This window comes from Hibiscus syriacus, unplaced genomic scaffold, assembly GCF_006381635.1.
Source record: "Hibiscus syriacus cultivar Baekdansim isolate YM2019G1 unplaced genomic scaffold, ASM638163v2 tig00110505_pilon, whole genome shotgun sequence".
Taxonomy (NCBI): Eukaryota; Viridiplantae; Streptophyta; class Magnoliopsida; order Malvales; family Malvaceae; genus Hibiscus; species Hibiscus syriacus.
The window spans coordinates 377664-393687 of record NW_024062765.1 but is presented as its reverse complement, the minus strand read 5'-3'; the positions used below and the strand labels follow the sequence as shown (position 1 = coordinate 393687).

Genomic DNA, 16024 nt, shown 5'->3' with positions numbered 1-16024 from the left:
TAAATATTTATAAATTATACTAATTTATTCCTTCGGTTAAATTTCTTTGATAAGCACATGCTTGTGGTACATGTAACATCCATGTGCAGCAGTTTTGTTGTTATCACAATAAAAATAGAGATGTTATCATAATTTTACCATCCTTTGTTAAATCAAATGAATCCAAATAAAATTAAAATAAAAAATAATATCAAACAATACATCAATAAAATAGAGATGTTATTGAGCTACCTTCTCTTCGACCAAGGGCTTAAAAATACTTTGAGGCTTAAAAAGTATTTCTAAAGATTATTGTTAAAATAAAATAATTATAACATATCAAAATATATAATCCACACATATTGAAAAATCCGTATCTCATGTCGTTTTAAACAACGTCACCATCCAAATATAGAACAAATAGTACAATTGACGGTGGCAATTTAGAAATAAGACAACCTTTTTTATTTTTGTCATTTTCTTTTCACCTTTGTGCTTCTTATCCCTGTTATCTTGATGAGCAAATTTTATTAAGACTTTGCTCGTTACTAGATTTGTTAATGAATTTATATGTTCAATTTTATATTATTGATTTCGTTTGGATTAAATTTAAGATAAAATTTAGTAATTCAAATTGACGTGGTTGATTTTGGATTATCATTAAAATAATAAAACGTTTTATTAAAATTAAAATGTAAAAAAAAAACTACGCGATATTTTTTATATATTTTAAAACAAACTTAAATAAATAATTTGTTTATTTTAATCTAGCCTAACTATGAGTCATCTATCATTAATCTATTATGATAAAGCTTATCACTTAATTTGGGGATATGATCCATATCAATTAAGTTGAAAATGGTAAATAAAATAATTTTAACAAACGTTGTTTATTCAAAAATATTTAAATATTATTTATTTAGTAGTTAAGAGATTGTTGTTATATTTTAAAATTTTATATTCAAATATTATGTATATAGAGGTATGAGCGTTTATCGTTAAATTATTAAGAGTCTTTAAACGTATATTACGTTGCATTTACTTCAAATTTATAAAAAAAATGAACTTATAATTTTAAGAGGATGTCAATTGAATAAACATCCCATTGATATAATTTATATAACAAAATGGGGCCAAAGTCATCGTGGACGGTTCCTAGCGTGGACCTTGTTTGTTTGAAATATACAAGTAGAATTGAGAGATTTTTTTTTACACAAAAAGTTTAGGACATACGTAAGATCTAATCGGGATTTACATAGGACTTTACATATTACCCACCAAGAGTGATAGTGGTTAGATTCGAACTTGGTCTTACAAGCTCAAATTCATGAATTTCAACCACTTATACAAACATTCGCTGACAGAAGCGAGAGAATTTTGAATTTATTATTAGTTTTAAAAAATAATGATTAGGTAGGGTCATTTAATAGTTTTGATGAGTTTTAATTTAATTTAATTTTATAAAATTAATTTTTGAAAAAAAAAATTAAATTTAAGATAAACAAATATTTGATCAAAATTGATTTCAAATAAAAGTATAATTTTTATATATTTAGAAATAATTTATGTAACATTTTTTACTATTTCTAATTAAGTCTTTAATTTAGTAAATAAATTTGAGTCATATCGTGTACAAAATTTTTTTTAAAATCTGAATCAGATTTCATGTCGCGTAGAGTCTTTCTAAATTTAAATCATATCAAATTTAAAATATAAAATATATTTTGCAGATCATGTCAGATTGATCGAAATTCAACCTAATTCGGTCCATAATCATCCTTAATAATAATTAGAGTTTTTTTTGGCTTACAACATAATTTTAGAATCAGAGATGGATCGAGGGGTCGGGCAGTTGCCCCATATAAATTTTAAAATAACATGTATTTTATATATTTTCTATGTGTTTTCAAATGATAATATGTTTTCGTCTCTCTTAAACTTTTATAAGTTAATGTCCTCTTAAAATTTTAGAAGTTCGTCCTATAACATAAAATCATGCATCCGTCTCTATCTAGAACTATTAATCTTATGGAAAATAAATTAGAATATTTGAATTGATCTACATAATGATATCAATTACATAAACTTTTTTAATAGTCCGTGATGATTACAATATAATATTTATTCACAATTTTCCTTAATCGTTGACAATACATACCTTACATATACAACTACTCGAACTCATAACCTCAATAAAAAAAACTCTCTTTAATCACCACAACTATTAAATGAATTATAATTAGATGTACTTTTAAATGAATGATATTAGAGCAAGTTGAACACCTACTGATATTATTATTATTAAAAATAATTTTATTAGTCTTAAAAGTTGTTTAAACTAGAATAAGAAAACATTATAGACTAATAAAAATGATTTATTCTCTTTGTTGCATATGATGTCAAATTGTCCCCTTGCAAACTTGTATCGCCATAAATGTCTATATAATATGTTAATTTGACCAAGCTTTGGATGCCTAAATGGCCAGCCCAATCTAGTAACAGTGGCTAATGGGTCAGATTTAGTTTTGATTTTTTTTCTGATTTTATATATTTTAAATTTGAATTTAATTTATTTTTTATTTTGGATGGTGTTCTATTTAATTTTAATTTAAACCACGTAATTTATATTAATTAAAAAATTATCAATATTTGCTGGCTACGATAACGATTTCTAGTGTAAAAAATTATTATTATTTACTACTAAGACTGAAATCAATCAACAAAATTGGGGGAGAAGAATTTGAATCTTACATTTTTACTCTTTTGAGAAGAAAACACGTATAGTATGACCAAATCATTGATTAATTAAGTTCATTTATTGATTAAAAATGTTAGATATTTTCCATTGACAATTCAAATATATTTCGCCGTATACGGCATGACACTGTCCTACTTAATATTTCTACCCACTGTTTTATTATTTTCCAACTTTGACATTCAATTAATCCAACTTCTTATCTTCAGTTCGTTACTTTCCATCCAGGGATGGACCGAGGAGGCTTTGAGATGTGGTCGCACCACTTAAAAATTTTAAATTTCTTTATATATTAAGTATTTTTTCTATTTTATATGAATTATTTAGTTTCACACCTCTGAGATTTTATAATATCTTATCCCTGAATTTTTAATATATTTTTTTTATGTTTGCACCCTCTACCGTAAATTCCTGCATCCACCCCTACATCCATATGAGTTGTACATTTTTAATTGAAAAATATTATAAATTTGATTAATTTGATTTAGAATTGATTTTTTTAAATGTACAATATAAATGGATCTAATTTAAAATTATTATTTATAGAATAATTTGGTTTTATTTAGGTTTAATTGTATAAATGAAATAAATATATTATTAATAATTTAGATATAAAGAAACTTTAATCCAATCATAATTTGAATATTTTTATTGTCACTTAGATTGTTTTATCTAACTTTAAATCTTAAATAATTATTAATTTATTTCAGTCGTTTAAGTATTCTCGTACTCTTTAATTAGGTTGGGTTTGAATTCACCTGTTGTTAGGGCTGTTCATTCGGTTAATTCGGTGGTCGAACCGACCGAACTATCATTAACCGAATTAACCGAACTTTTTTTTCTTTAACCGTTAACCGAACCGAACTTTTTTATGAAAGTATTAACCGAACCGAATAAATTTCGGTTAATTTTTGAATTAACCGAAATTTTTTTAGAATTTTAGAATTTAATATTTTTTTTAATTAAAAAAACAGTTTACAATATCTAATTAATTTGATTCAAACATTATATTAAAATAAGATATTTATATCTATCAATTTAGTTAAAAAAACAACAACAATACTGTAGTTCTACAAAATAAATCAGAACTAAGTGCAGAACTGGAAGCATAATTCAGTCTGATACAAACATTTTACACTAACAATTTACAATATTGCAGTTCTATAAAATAAATCAGAACTAAGTTGTTGGCTGATGTTACCATTCCAACCAAGATGTTCTCTATCAAGTGCAGAACATATTACCTGCACAGTGCACAATATAGAAATAAAGAGATGCAAAATTCAGTTCGAACCATCAAAAACAATAAAAACAATCAAATGTATAAATATCAAATATATCTATCAAGTATCAATCAATGTTAAAATTATAAGTGCTAAGCTAACTCAATCTAATGTAATACGATCTTATTTAGTAAACATCATCACTTCAAGCTAATGAATTTAAAAGGAATGTAAGGGACAAAATTACCACAAAAAAACAGTATTCAAAATACTCCATTTGCACCAATTGAATCCTCCCAAAAAGTTTTCAATTGCATTATCTCTACAAGAAAAATATATTATTTTAAAACTAAAAATACAGTATAAAAACCATATATATAACCTCCAAAGTACATTGCAATAATGCAATTTACAATTAATGCATACTCTTCAACTCATACTCACAATGCTACCAGTGCAGAATCTTATGAGCTTATGAATTGAGAGTAGGTTGTAATGCATTCCAAGATAAATCTAAAAGTTAAAATGATTAAATCAATTAATGTTGTGTCAATTCTCCTCAAAATAAATTAACTTATTAAATTAAAATTAATAAATAAAGAATCAACATACCATTATCAATCTTGTCAAGCTCTTGAATTTGTTCTTCAAACTTCTTGATCTCCTCTTCGGTTGATGACTTTTTAATATAATCTTGAGTACACACAAGAGCTTGTACCATTTTAGGAGTTAAAGAACTCCTAAATTGATCAAGCACACGTCCACTGGTACTAAATGCAGACTCTGAAGCGATGGTAGAAAGCGGTATAGCTAATACATCTTTGGCCATATTTGACAGAACTGGAAATCTAGGGCTATTGACTTTCCACCATGACAAGATATCAAATTCATCATCTTAATTCTCAACAGCCTCCCCTATATATTTATCTAATTCAGATGTTTGATCCTCACCACCACTTTCAATCATACGCTTTTTATACAAATCTTTCATGCGTCTTTTCACTTTTTGTTGTGGTTCACTTATAGAAATTCTCACATTTAAATGGTTGTCATCACTAGAGACTCGAGGCTTATACTCATCATATAATTCATTCAAAGTCTCTTTCAGCTTTTGCATCACTTTAAAACTTTTTTCCGAATCATACATCTCACTAAGTGCAAATTCAAGATAACTTAATTTCTGCCTAGGATCTAACACACAACCAACAAAAACCGAGTAACTATTGCAAAATTTATATATGAATTTAAAATACTAATTATTCTCACAGTTGGCGGATATTGAACTAGCAAGCAAGCATATAGCAGTCTTCAATAGCTTAAAAGCCAATAGCAATGCAATTAAGGCAGTACAGAGTGAGATCAACATAGATGATGTCGAGTGGTTTAAATCCCAAACGGGTAACCTAATTTAGTGCAAACAAGAAATGTCGAAAATAGGTGGCGCCTTACATACCCGGACACTGGAAACGTTAATAATAAAGTCTAAATCAATTTATGGGTAAAGATCTAACCCAGCAAAAACACTTTAAGACAAGGTACACGATTTTGTTCTTCATTCCTAGAAAATCTCTCACTGATTTGAACATTAAAAAACGTTTGGCAACAAAGCCTCTCACGCTTTTAAATTTTGTATCGTTTTGCAAGTACAACTAATAGATAGGAAAAAATCATGTAAATTCCATAAAACATTAAACAAATGAAGAAAAGAACAAAAATCTCAAACACAGAACAGAAACGATATCAAATCACAAACCCTAAATCAAGCAAGTAATTAAAATTTTTAGGGGTAAGTAAACTAATCAAAGAGAAAATCTGGAATTTTTAAGTTAGGAAGCTAACCTGAATCGAGCGAGCAGAGATTAGAGAGAGATAGATAGAGAGAGAGAATGAATGTTTGATGAAAGCTCGGGGGGTCACTGTTGTCATTTTCTCTTACATTAACTACAAAAGGCTTGAAACAACAATTACATTAACTACAATGTAAGATATATACATAATGTTATAACCCATATCATAAATGTAGATTTTGGCCAAGTGTTTTAGACACATCCAATCCTCCCTTTAGATTATAGGTTTAATTTATTTTTAACTTATTTTTTCCCCAATTATATGGTTAAATTTAAGAAAAAATTCCTCCGATAAGTGACATGTGTCATCATTTTATTGAAATAATATATTTATTAAATTTTACTTAAATTAAGATAAATTGATAAAAATGTGTAAATAATAATGACTAAAAGTATAATTATATTAATTTTATAAACCATCACCAAAGTTTTTATGTCAAATGTTAATTATATGTAAGGATTGCAACGGGTCGGGTTGGGTTTTCGATCAACCTGACCCGACCATAATAATATATTTACTCCACTCTAACTTGGCCCAAATAATATATACTCTCCACCTGATCCTACTCGAAAAATTTTTACCCTCCACCTAATCTGACCCAAAAAATATATATCATCCACTCGACTCTGACCTTACTAGAATTTTTAGAGTATAAATACAACATGTAACGATATAAAATAAGCACTTAATTAGAAAAATAATAGAGAGATGGGGTCGGGTCGAAGTTTTTCATCCTCCACTTGAACTCGACTCGACCCAAACCTGATTTTTTTTAAATTCGATCCTACAAATCGGGTAGGATCAAAATCTATCGGTTTTGAGTTAAATTATCATCCCTAATTATATGTGACTTAATTGATATCATTTGAATAATTGAATAGTATGATTGATAAAATTAAAAGTTTAACAGTCAAATTAAAATCTCCTAAAGTTAAGTGGTTGTGGGTTTAATTTAACAAATTATATATGGGAACATGATTTACGCCTGTTTTATTTCAGCTAAAGTGGAATAAATAATAAAAACAGTTTCTCTGGTTGTGGCCGCCACCAAAATTTTCATATCGATGTTATATTCAATGAAATGGTTTTACTTCTATCGCTCTGGTATAGCACATCGCTTGGTCAACGCCTGCTGAGCAGAGCACCGGCAACCAAGAATTAAAAACAAATAAACAAAAACCATATGCAAACGCATATTCCGCCATTGTTGTCAACAAGGTCTCCATTGTTAACTTCTTTTCTCCATCTCTAATGGGATCCTTCTTCTTCGTCTTCTTCTTTATCATCTCTTTCCTTAATTCCTATCCCTTTTCTGTCTCTGGTGCTTCTTTTTCTGAATTTATCTACCCAAACTTCACTGCTTCACACTTTAGTTTCGTTGACAACAATGGCGCCTTCTTGTTCTCCCGCAATGGAACATTCAAAGCATCCATCTACAATCCCGAAACTCAGGAAACCAACTTTTACTTATGCGTCATACATGTCGAATCCAACACCATCATCTGGTCAGCCAATCGTGATTCTCCGATCACCAGCTCCGGTGAAATGGATCTTACCATGGCAGGAATTAGTGTTACTGATTCAGATGGTGATTTCAAATGGTCAACCCCACAGTTACAAGCCACAGTCCTCGCACTAACGCTGACTGATATGGGGAATCTTGTTTTGCTTGATCAATCCAATGGCTCTCTTTGGGAAAGCTTCCATTATCCGACGGATACGATTTTGATCGGACAACGTCTCTTGATCGGGGCGAATCTGTCAAGTGCTGTCTCGGGAAGTAACTTGTCGACCGGCGACTACAGATTCGTTGTGACTGGTTCTGATGCATTATTGCAATGGCATCAACAGAAGTATTGGCAACTGTCGATGGATACCAAGGCTTATATTAACTTGAACTATGTTGTCGACTACATGGCAATAAACGAAACAGGACTTTATCTCTTTGGTCGGAACGGATCGGTTGTTGTAATCTTGCTTAACTTGTCGACGACCAGCTTTCGGATTGCCAAGTTGGGTATTTCAGGTCAGTTTTCTGTAAGCAGTTTTTCTAGTGGCAAATGGGTTCAGGAATTTGTTGGCCCCATTGATGGTTGTCAAATTCCAACCAGTTGTCACAAAATGGGATTATGCTCCGCTTCTTCAACCTCGAATGCCCCCGAATGTTCATGTCCCTCTGGTTTTCATTCTGCTTCACAAAATATTAGTGGTTGTTTGCCAAATAATCTCTCTTTTCTCTGCCAACTGCATGTGATTCAACCAATAATGTCACTGTTACCAAGTCAAATTCTTCAGACATTTCATATATGAAACTAGGCTCTGGCATGGAGTATTTTTCTCTTATTTTCTCTCAGCCTGAAATATACGGTGTAAACTATTCAGTTTGTCAAGATTTATGCTCGGGGAACTGTGCCTGCTTGGGAATTTTCTACGAAAATTCTTCTGGTTCTTGTTATGTGCTTGAAAATGAATTAGGCTCCGTTATTTTAAGCAATACCGTTGAAGATGATCTTCAAGGGTATATTAAAGTGCTCGTTGGACCTACAACAGATTCCAATGGCGGAAATGGTGATAGCAAAAGTTTCCCCACGGCTGCCATTGTGCTCTTACCTTTTACCGGTATTTTCCTCTTAGCTGCTCTGGGTTTCCTCTGGTGGAAAAGATGGAAATTCAACGAATCTGAAGAGAGAAAATTAGGCCACCAAAACTCTTTTGATTCAGATGATCTCGACGACTTCCGCATTCCAGGTTTGCCCCAGAAGTACAATTACAAAGAACTCGAATTAGCCACCGAGAGTTTCAAGACCCAAATCGGAGCAGGTGGCTTCGGTGCTGTATACAAAGGCACACTCCCTGATAAAACTGTTGTGGCGGTCAAGAAGATAACGAATCCAAGCAATCAAGGGAAAAAGGAGTTCTGCACTGAAATTGCAGTAATAGGAAACATTCACCATGTCAATTTGGTTAAACTGAGAGGATTTTGTGCCCACGGGAGACAAAGGTTTTTGGTGTACGAGTATATGGACCGAGGCTCATTGGATAGACCCCTCTTCGGCAATGGTCCGGCCTTGGAATGGCAAGAGAGGTTCGATATAGCACTTGGCACCGCTCGTGGCCTCGCGTACTTGCACGGTGGTTGCGAGCATAAGATCATTCATTGCGACGTTAAACCAGAAAATATCCTCTTGCACGATCATTTCCAGGCGAAGATCTCCGATTTCGGGCTCTCAAAGCTTCTAACACCGGAACAATCCAGTCTCTTCACAACAATGAGAGGCACTCGAGGCTATCTTGCACCCGAATGGCTTACAAACTCCGCCATTTCCGAAAAAACCGACGTTTATAGTTTTGGGATGGTACTGCTTGAACTGGTGAGGGGTAGGAAAAACTGCTCCATTAGATCAAACAGCCATACAAGCAATGAAATCAACAGCGGTGGAGCCAACAACTCCTCGTCATCTGTAATTGGATTGTTTTATTTTCCACTGTTTGCACTTGAGATGCATGAACAAGGCAGATACTTGGAGCTCGCAGATCCGAGACTCGAGGGGCGAGTAAGCAACAAAGAAGTGGAGAAATTAGTACGGATCGCTTTGTGTTGCGTTCATGAAGAGCCTGCACTCCGGCCGAGTATGGCCACCGTCGTTGGGATGTTGGAAGGTGGGCTTCCTTTACCTCAGCCGAGAGTTGAATCGTTGATATTTTTGAGGTTTTATGGCCGCAGATTTACAGAAGCTTCCATGGTGGACGAGGAAAATAGGCGAAGTGATGATCAGTTGATGTTATATCAAGAAGAAAATGGCACACGTAGTAGCATTGTTACAACTGGTTCAGATACTTGCTTTTCTTTTATGTCTTCACAGCAAATCTCAGGCCCCAGATAATCTGTAAATGGTTTTCAAACTTTAGTTACTGTTGCATAAACAATATTGTATATGTTTGAAAAACAAGAGAAAACCGTAGTGTAGGGGGCTGGCTGTATTTAGTTCGGCTTTTTGTACAAGTGTTTGCTTCAGAAGTTATTAAGAAATTATATGTTCATTTTGCCATCCACTAGTACTTATATTATATAAAAAATCATTTTAACCCTTTTATTATAAATGTTTATAGTCTTATACATTTGGAAAATTAAATATTAAAACTATAGCTGGGTAAAATAAAAATTATATAATTTTCATGTTTTTTTATGATTTTAATGAAATTTTATTTTTATAAGTTTATATCATCTTTTTCAATTAAATTTTCACTCTAATTCTAAATCTAAAAAACATAATTAAATTTAGTTCTTTCTATTAATAATTTATTCTTTTATTTATTCTTTTATAAAATTTTAATTAAATTTTATCCAGTTAAGAATTCAATAAACTTAAAATTAGACCCATAATTTAGGACATTTAATCTAAATTAGTCCTTTTGTAAATAAAATTGTTTTACACGTGGCGACCACGAATGATTTCCCATAGGTATATCGAATCATAACAAAACACATATACATTAAACGACCACGAAGAGACATTTAAAAATCTCCAATCGGTGCTCCGCATTCATCTGCATAATTTTCCTGTTTCTGGAGAAGACGACCCTGGAATTTTCCTCATGGCTTACGTCGAAGGAGGTTTGGTTCCTTTCTCTGTTCTTTCTCGAATTTTATTTTTTAAGTTTCAATATGGTTTCTGTGATAAGATCTTGTAGTTTCAATTCGAAATTTATTGCCGATATTTAATATTTTTTCTGATGTTATAAGATTTCTTTTTGGTTATTGAAATTTAACATTGTAGGAATCCTAATTAGCTATGGGGAATTAAAAGGAATGAATTTGACATATTTATGTTACCGGGTGATTGTCGGTCGTTATCTATTGCGAGTTTATGCAAATTGGGGTTTTAGTCTGTGGATCGGCGATGCTTTTTTTTTTATGGGGATTCGTTTAGTTTGGAACAATGTTGAATTTATAACCCTTTTAACATATGAATTCAAACGAGGTATTCTTCTCTTTATGCGGCCATGAAACAGCTATAGCCTAGTTTGGCATTGTCGTAGGGTTCGTGGGGAACTCCGGTTAAAAAAAGCCCCTTTTTAAGCTGACATTTAAAATTAATTTTGATTAGAAATATGAACCTATGTAACATTCTGGTTGCAGTCCAGATGAACCTGAAACCACGGGTTTTTACCAAATCAGGCAACGCACTTACTATAGTGTTCAGAAGTGCTTTTCATTGGGATCAGCATAGTTCATTCCCAAAAAACTTTGTATGGATTTGCAAAATTCCTCTAATGATTACCTGTTAAATTTTAAAGGTTCAACTCTTTAATCTTGTAGAGCCTGTTAAACTTCCCTTTCTCCAATTATAGGTTTGATATCTGCAGCCTGTTATTTCCTAATTTCTAATGCTATTTCAAATTGAAAAGCTCTGTATGTTCTTCCCTATGTAGCCCGTGAGTGTATATGCGTGTCTTTGTATCATAAATCCAAAAGAGGATGCGGTTTTGTTGATTACCTGTCTTTGCTTGATTGATTGTGGGATTGCTGCTGATGTTCTTAACTTTGCATAGAGTTTATGGATGACAACAATTGTGTTGCATTCCTAATTGCATTTTTAATACACCATATTGCATTTGTGATGAAAACACGGCCTTTTCATTACTTTGGTATAGTGTTTTTTGTCATTGAGACTTCTCTCTTAATAATTGGGTATCATTTCGTCATGCATGCTTGTTTAGGCATTGTGAAATCACAGCGATCAATATGGCGACTGAGAACCATCCCCGATTTTTTCTGGGCGATCATCAATTTCATTGGAGTGTTCTTCTCAACCATGTTCTCGGTAAGATTTTTATTTTTATTTTGGTCATTGGCCATTGTTTAAGTTCTCTTTTCATTGCCATTATACTGTTAATCTATATCAATCAACCGGGAACTTGACTGTTGGGTGTGCATCAGATGGAAAAGTCGGATGCCTATAGAAAAGGTATTGGTTCAAGCAAGAAATGGGATGGTGGTCCAGGTGGACCTGGAAGTGGACCATATGGTGGCGGCGGCGGCGGTCCACGACGACCACCACGTGGACTAGACAATGTTCGGGGGATTGACCATAGTAAGTGGTTGTATGTTATTTGACATCTCAGCTTTCCTCTATAAATTTAATCGTTCGCTAAAAGATTTTTCTTTCTGGTACTACATTTCAGGTTCCCTTCCTGCCTGTGGTTCTTGCTGCGGTGGCTAAATGCAGCAGCGTATTCCTTGTGCATACACGGTTATTATCTGATGACCTCTTATTTTGAGTAAGTACATTCTAAATTTCTAATGTTAATAGATTGCCTGGGAAACAGATAATTCTAAACCTCTATATACCAGTGATGCTTGTATGTACTTTCAAACTTATTGGAATAATTCATGTTTCATGATGATTTGGCTTTTTCATTAATTCTCTCAACTACTTGTAACTTTCCATGACTGGCCTGTAATATTGATTTTGATGCTTCATTAAAGCCACAAACTAAATGGCATGCCCTATAAATAATGAACTGGCATATGGTAGATCTTTGGCATAGGAAAAAGTAATGTTACATTTTAAGTTCGGATAGACTACACATATAACTTAACGTGGGAGGATTCTAAATGATCAATAAGATCATTTAATTATTTAAGCGATGCTAATTAAATAACTTGTTATTAACATTTAACATTTGATGGAAGAGATAGTTGATATGATTGGTATGATTAAACATTTGATCCACATTACTTAAATATTCTCTTAATTCAATTAAAAAAAATTTAAATCTTCTAATCAAATCTCTTTAATTCAATTAAAAAAAAATTAAATCCTCTAATCAAGTGGTGATATGGGTTATAACTCATGTGATCACTTGAGTGAATATCAGGTGGTGATGTGAGTAATCAATTATGTATTTGAATGGAGAGTGATCGATACTAGGATAATGTTTTAAAGGATGTAAATATTTTCCATTTATATATTTAAAGGATGTAAATACTTGCAGATCTTATATAAATATATGAAGGCAAAAGCATTTAAGGAAAAACAAAGAGAAATCATATAGTACGGTCTACCTCTCTGATAATTTTATGGTTGAAAATAAATTTTACAAATAGCATTTGTTTATTGAGAAAATAACTTCAGTGATCAAAAATACCTTATAATATACGATTTTAATCAACTTTTTTTGGATTTGCCAAAATGATCAACTAAATCGCAATGCGATCGATAATTCGCAACACGATCTCCGGTATCGCAAATCAGTTTCCAGATTCGCAACGCGATTCTAACTATCGCATTGCGATTTTCTAAATTCGCGTTGCGACTTTCTTAATTCGCAATGCGAATACATAAATCGCAATGCGAATACGTAAATCGCAATGCGAATACGTAAATCGCAATGCGAATACGTAAATCGCAATGCGAATACGTAAATCGTAATGTAAATACGTAAATCGCAATGCGAATACGTAAATCGCAATGCGAATACGTAAATCGCAACGCGAATCTGACTATCGCAATGCGATTTACATAGCGTCATTCGTATCCAACGCGTTTTTTTTTTCAAATTCCAAACACGAATATATTAATATATCAGAACACTGAACCGTCCACATTATATCCCGTAATCGCAACTCATAACCTAAAACTCTAAATCACAACTCAGTCTCATCTCCATCTCTCACTCTCTAAGGTGACATCCGTCCCCATCTCCGACGAAATCAGTCCCCATCTCCGACGATATCAGTCTTCATCTCCGGCGAAATCATTCACGGTCAGAAATGGAAAATCAACCAAATCAACCACCGAGGGTTAGTTTTTTTAATTATTTTTATTTTGAAATTTTTGCATTATTATTAGGTTTTTCATATTGAAATTGATGATAAGTTTACTGGTGTTTTCAATAATAGATTAACCATTTCACATAGATTGCTTATTATATTCATTCGATTGCTGCCAATACTGTTAAACTGTTTAGTCTTTAATCCTGTGAAGTTAGTATTTGTCTTTGTTTTTTCTTTTGGTTGAAGTAATGCAATCCATTCAAGTTTCTTTCAATTTTAGTATTTGAAACCGAGAATGACTATCGCAATGCGATTCTGTCGTTGCGATTTTCATTTCACGTTGTGATAGTCAAATTCGCGTTGCGATAGTCATTTTTCGTGTTGCGATTTTAAGTTTCAGAAACTATTCTTCTTCTGCAAATTGAAACTTGAATGAATTGCATTACTTCAACCAAAAAACAAAGACAAATACTAAATTCACAGTGTTGCAAATTTAAGTATGAAGAATAAACTACTACTCTTTATGTTTATTGTTCTTGTTATATCTTCACAGTGTAGTTTTTGGTATATCTAACTTGGTATTTTTATTATTTTTGCAGAACTTTTATTCGGCTCAATTGACCTTAAGAAATAAAGTAAGCCTGGCCAAAACAATTGCGTCGAATCTTTCACCTGCACAAAGAAAAATATTTGAGGATACTTGCTTCGGTCCATGGCTGAAAGTACAACATCCGGGTGGAGATGTTATGTTGACCCATCTGTTTCTTCAAACCATGACTAGCGATCTACCATAGACTATACAACGTCGTGATGAAGAGATATGATTTGATTTTCCACCGGCGTATACGTGTTTTGGGCGGGAGGAGTTTTTCTGAATCATCGGTCTACGCTTCGGACACGATGATGTAGATCGGTACACTAGACATATTACCCGCCTATCATGGTTTTCTCGGATTTTTCCTGAACTGTCAACGGAGAAGTCGAATTTACACGTGGAAGACTTGACGAGATTATTGAATAAGAAAGATGGTTTTACTCGGATGGATGACGTCGATATTGTCCGAGTATGCCTTCTAAAACTTTTGTAAGTCGGCTTTTTAGGCAGAGAGGCCCGACAACATATTCCTAATAATCTAATTAAATTGATAGAGGACCTAAATACATGGAACATGTTTCCGTGGGGTTCGTATCTATGGAAAGCTAAATGGAATAAGTTGTCGTCTTCCTTTGATGATCGGAAAAGTTTACGTGGCGATGGTTCCAAATACACTTTGTCAGGCTTTATTTGGGCCTTTAAGGTAATAATTTTTATATAATGTTTCCAAAATTATAATTAATTCTTTAACAATTACTAATGTTTGTTATTATATTGTTTGTAGATTTGGATATTTAAGGCCTTTCCCGCCATGCAGAAATATGCATTAAAAACTTCTAATGATATTCCTAGGGCTATTTCCTAGAAGAAGAAACGGTCCTTGCAGCAATGGGAAGATTTACTACCGTATACTACAATAAATAATGTAAATTAACAAAAATACTACCATATGTTTATAAACAAGTTATTACTAGTACACGTTTAACTTTGTTCGAGCTTTTATATTGTTAGGAGGCCAACATTCTATTACAGAGGCTGACACCCACGGAAGCTGAGCTTGTCACTGATTGGTGGCAAGCTAGTAAGCGTTTTTTTGATGGCACGGATGATGAGCAGCCACCACTTCGAGAGCCATCACCTCACCCAGAGCCATCACCTGATCGACCCGAATATACACCTCCACAACGAGAGTCATCACCTATTCTGTCACATCATCGAGCATCTTCTCCACCATCACCTCATGATAGGCGACCGGCAAAGATGCCATGACGTTTATCTCCCTGTTCTTCACCTCCACCTCCATCTCCACGGGATGAGTTAGGGGAGTTACGTAATGAGGTCAATGCCTTGCGTGAGGAGGTCGGTACTTTATGCGATGACAATGGTGCATAGCGTGTTGAGGTGCCTACTTTACGTGGTGAGGTAGCAGCTCTACGTGAGATTATAGCATCGTTGCAGAACGAGGTTCATACTCTACGCAATGAGGTAAGTTTAATATTTTTCATATTTAACTTGATGATAAATTTACTCGTAATTTCACTTAGATTGCTTAGTAAATTCATTCGGTTGCTGCCAATACTGTTTAACTGTTTATTCTTTAACTCTGTGAAGTTAGTATTTATTTTTTGTTGTCTTTTGGTTGAAGTAATGCAATCCATTCAAGTTTCAATTTGCAGAAGAAGAATAGTTTACTATCGCAATGCGAAAATGACTATCGCAACGAGAGAATCGCAATGCGAAATGAAAATCGCAACAACAAAATCGCAACGCAAAAATGACTATCGCAATACGAATTTGACTATCGCAACGAAAGAATCGCAATGTGAAATGAAAATCCCATTGCG

The 16024-nt window shown here is 33.0% G+C and overlaps 2 protein-coding genes across 2 annotated transcripts; both read left to right on the top strand.

The window, feature by feature from the left end:
• The first annotated feature begins 6923 nt into the window (after positions 1 to 6923).
• LOC120129918 (G-type lectin S-receptor-like serine/threonine-protein kinase At5g35370) lies at positions 6924 to 9750 on the top strand. The gene is given in 2 exon segments (XM_039147307.1): positions 6924 to 8037; positions 8040 to 9750. Coding segments are annotated over 2 exon segments (2631 nt in total). The 5' UTR covers positions 6924 to 7056; the 3' UTR covers positions 9690 to 9750.
• A 571-nt stretch (positions 9751 to 10321) lies between these two features.
• LOC120129849 (selenoprotein K-like) lies at positions 10322 to 12205 on the top strand. Its single transcript, XM_039147255.1, has 4 exons — positions 10322 to 10420; positions 11527 to 11630; positions 11747 to 11900; positions 11992 to 12205. Exons 1-4 carry the CDS (start codon positions 10402 to 10404, stop codon positions 12027 to 12029), a joined length of 315 nt encoding a protein of 104 aa, XP_039003186.1. The 5' UTR covers positions 10322 to 10401; the 3' UTR covers positions 12030 to 12205.
• The last annotated feature ends 3819 nt before the right edge of the window (positions 12206 to 16024 follow it).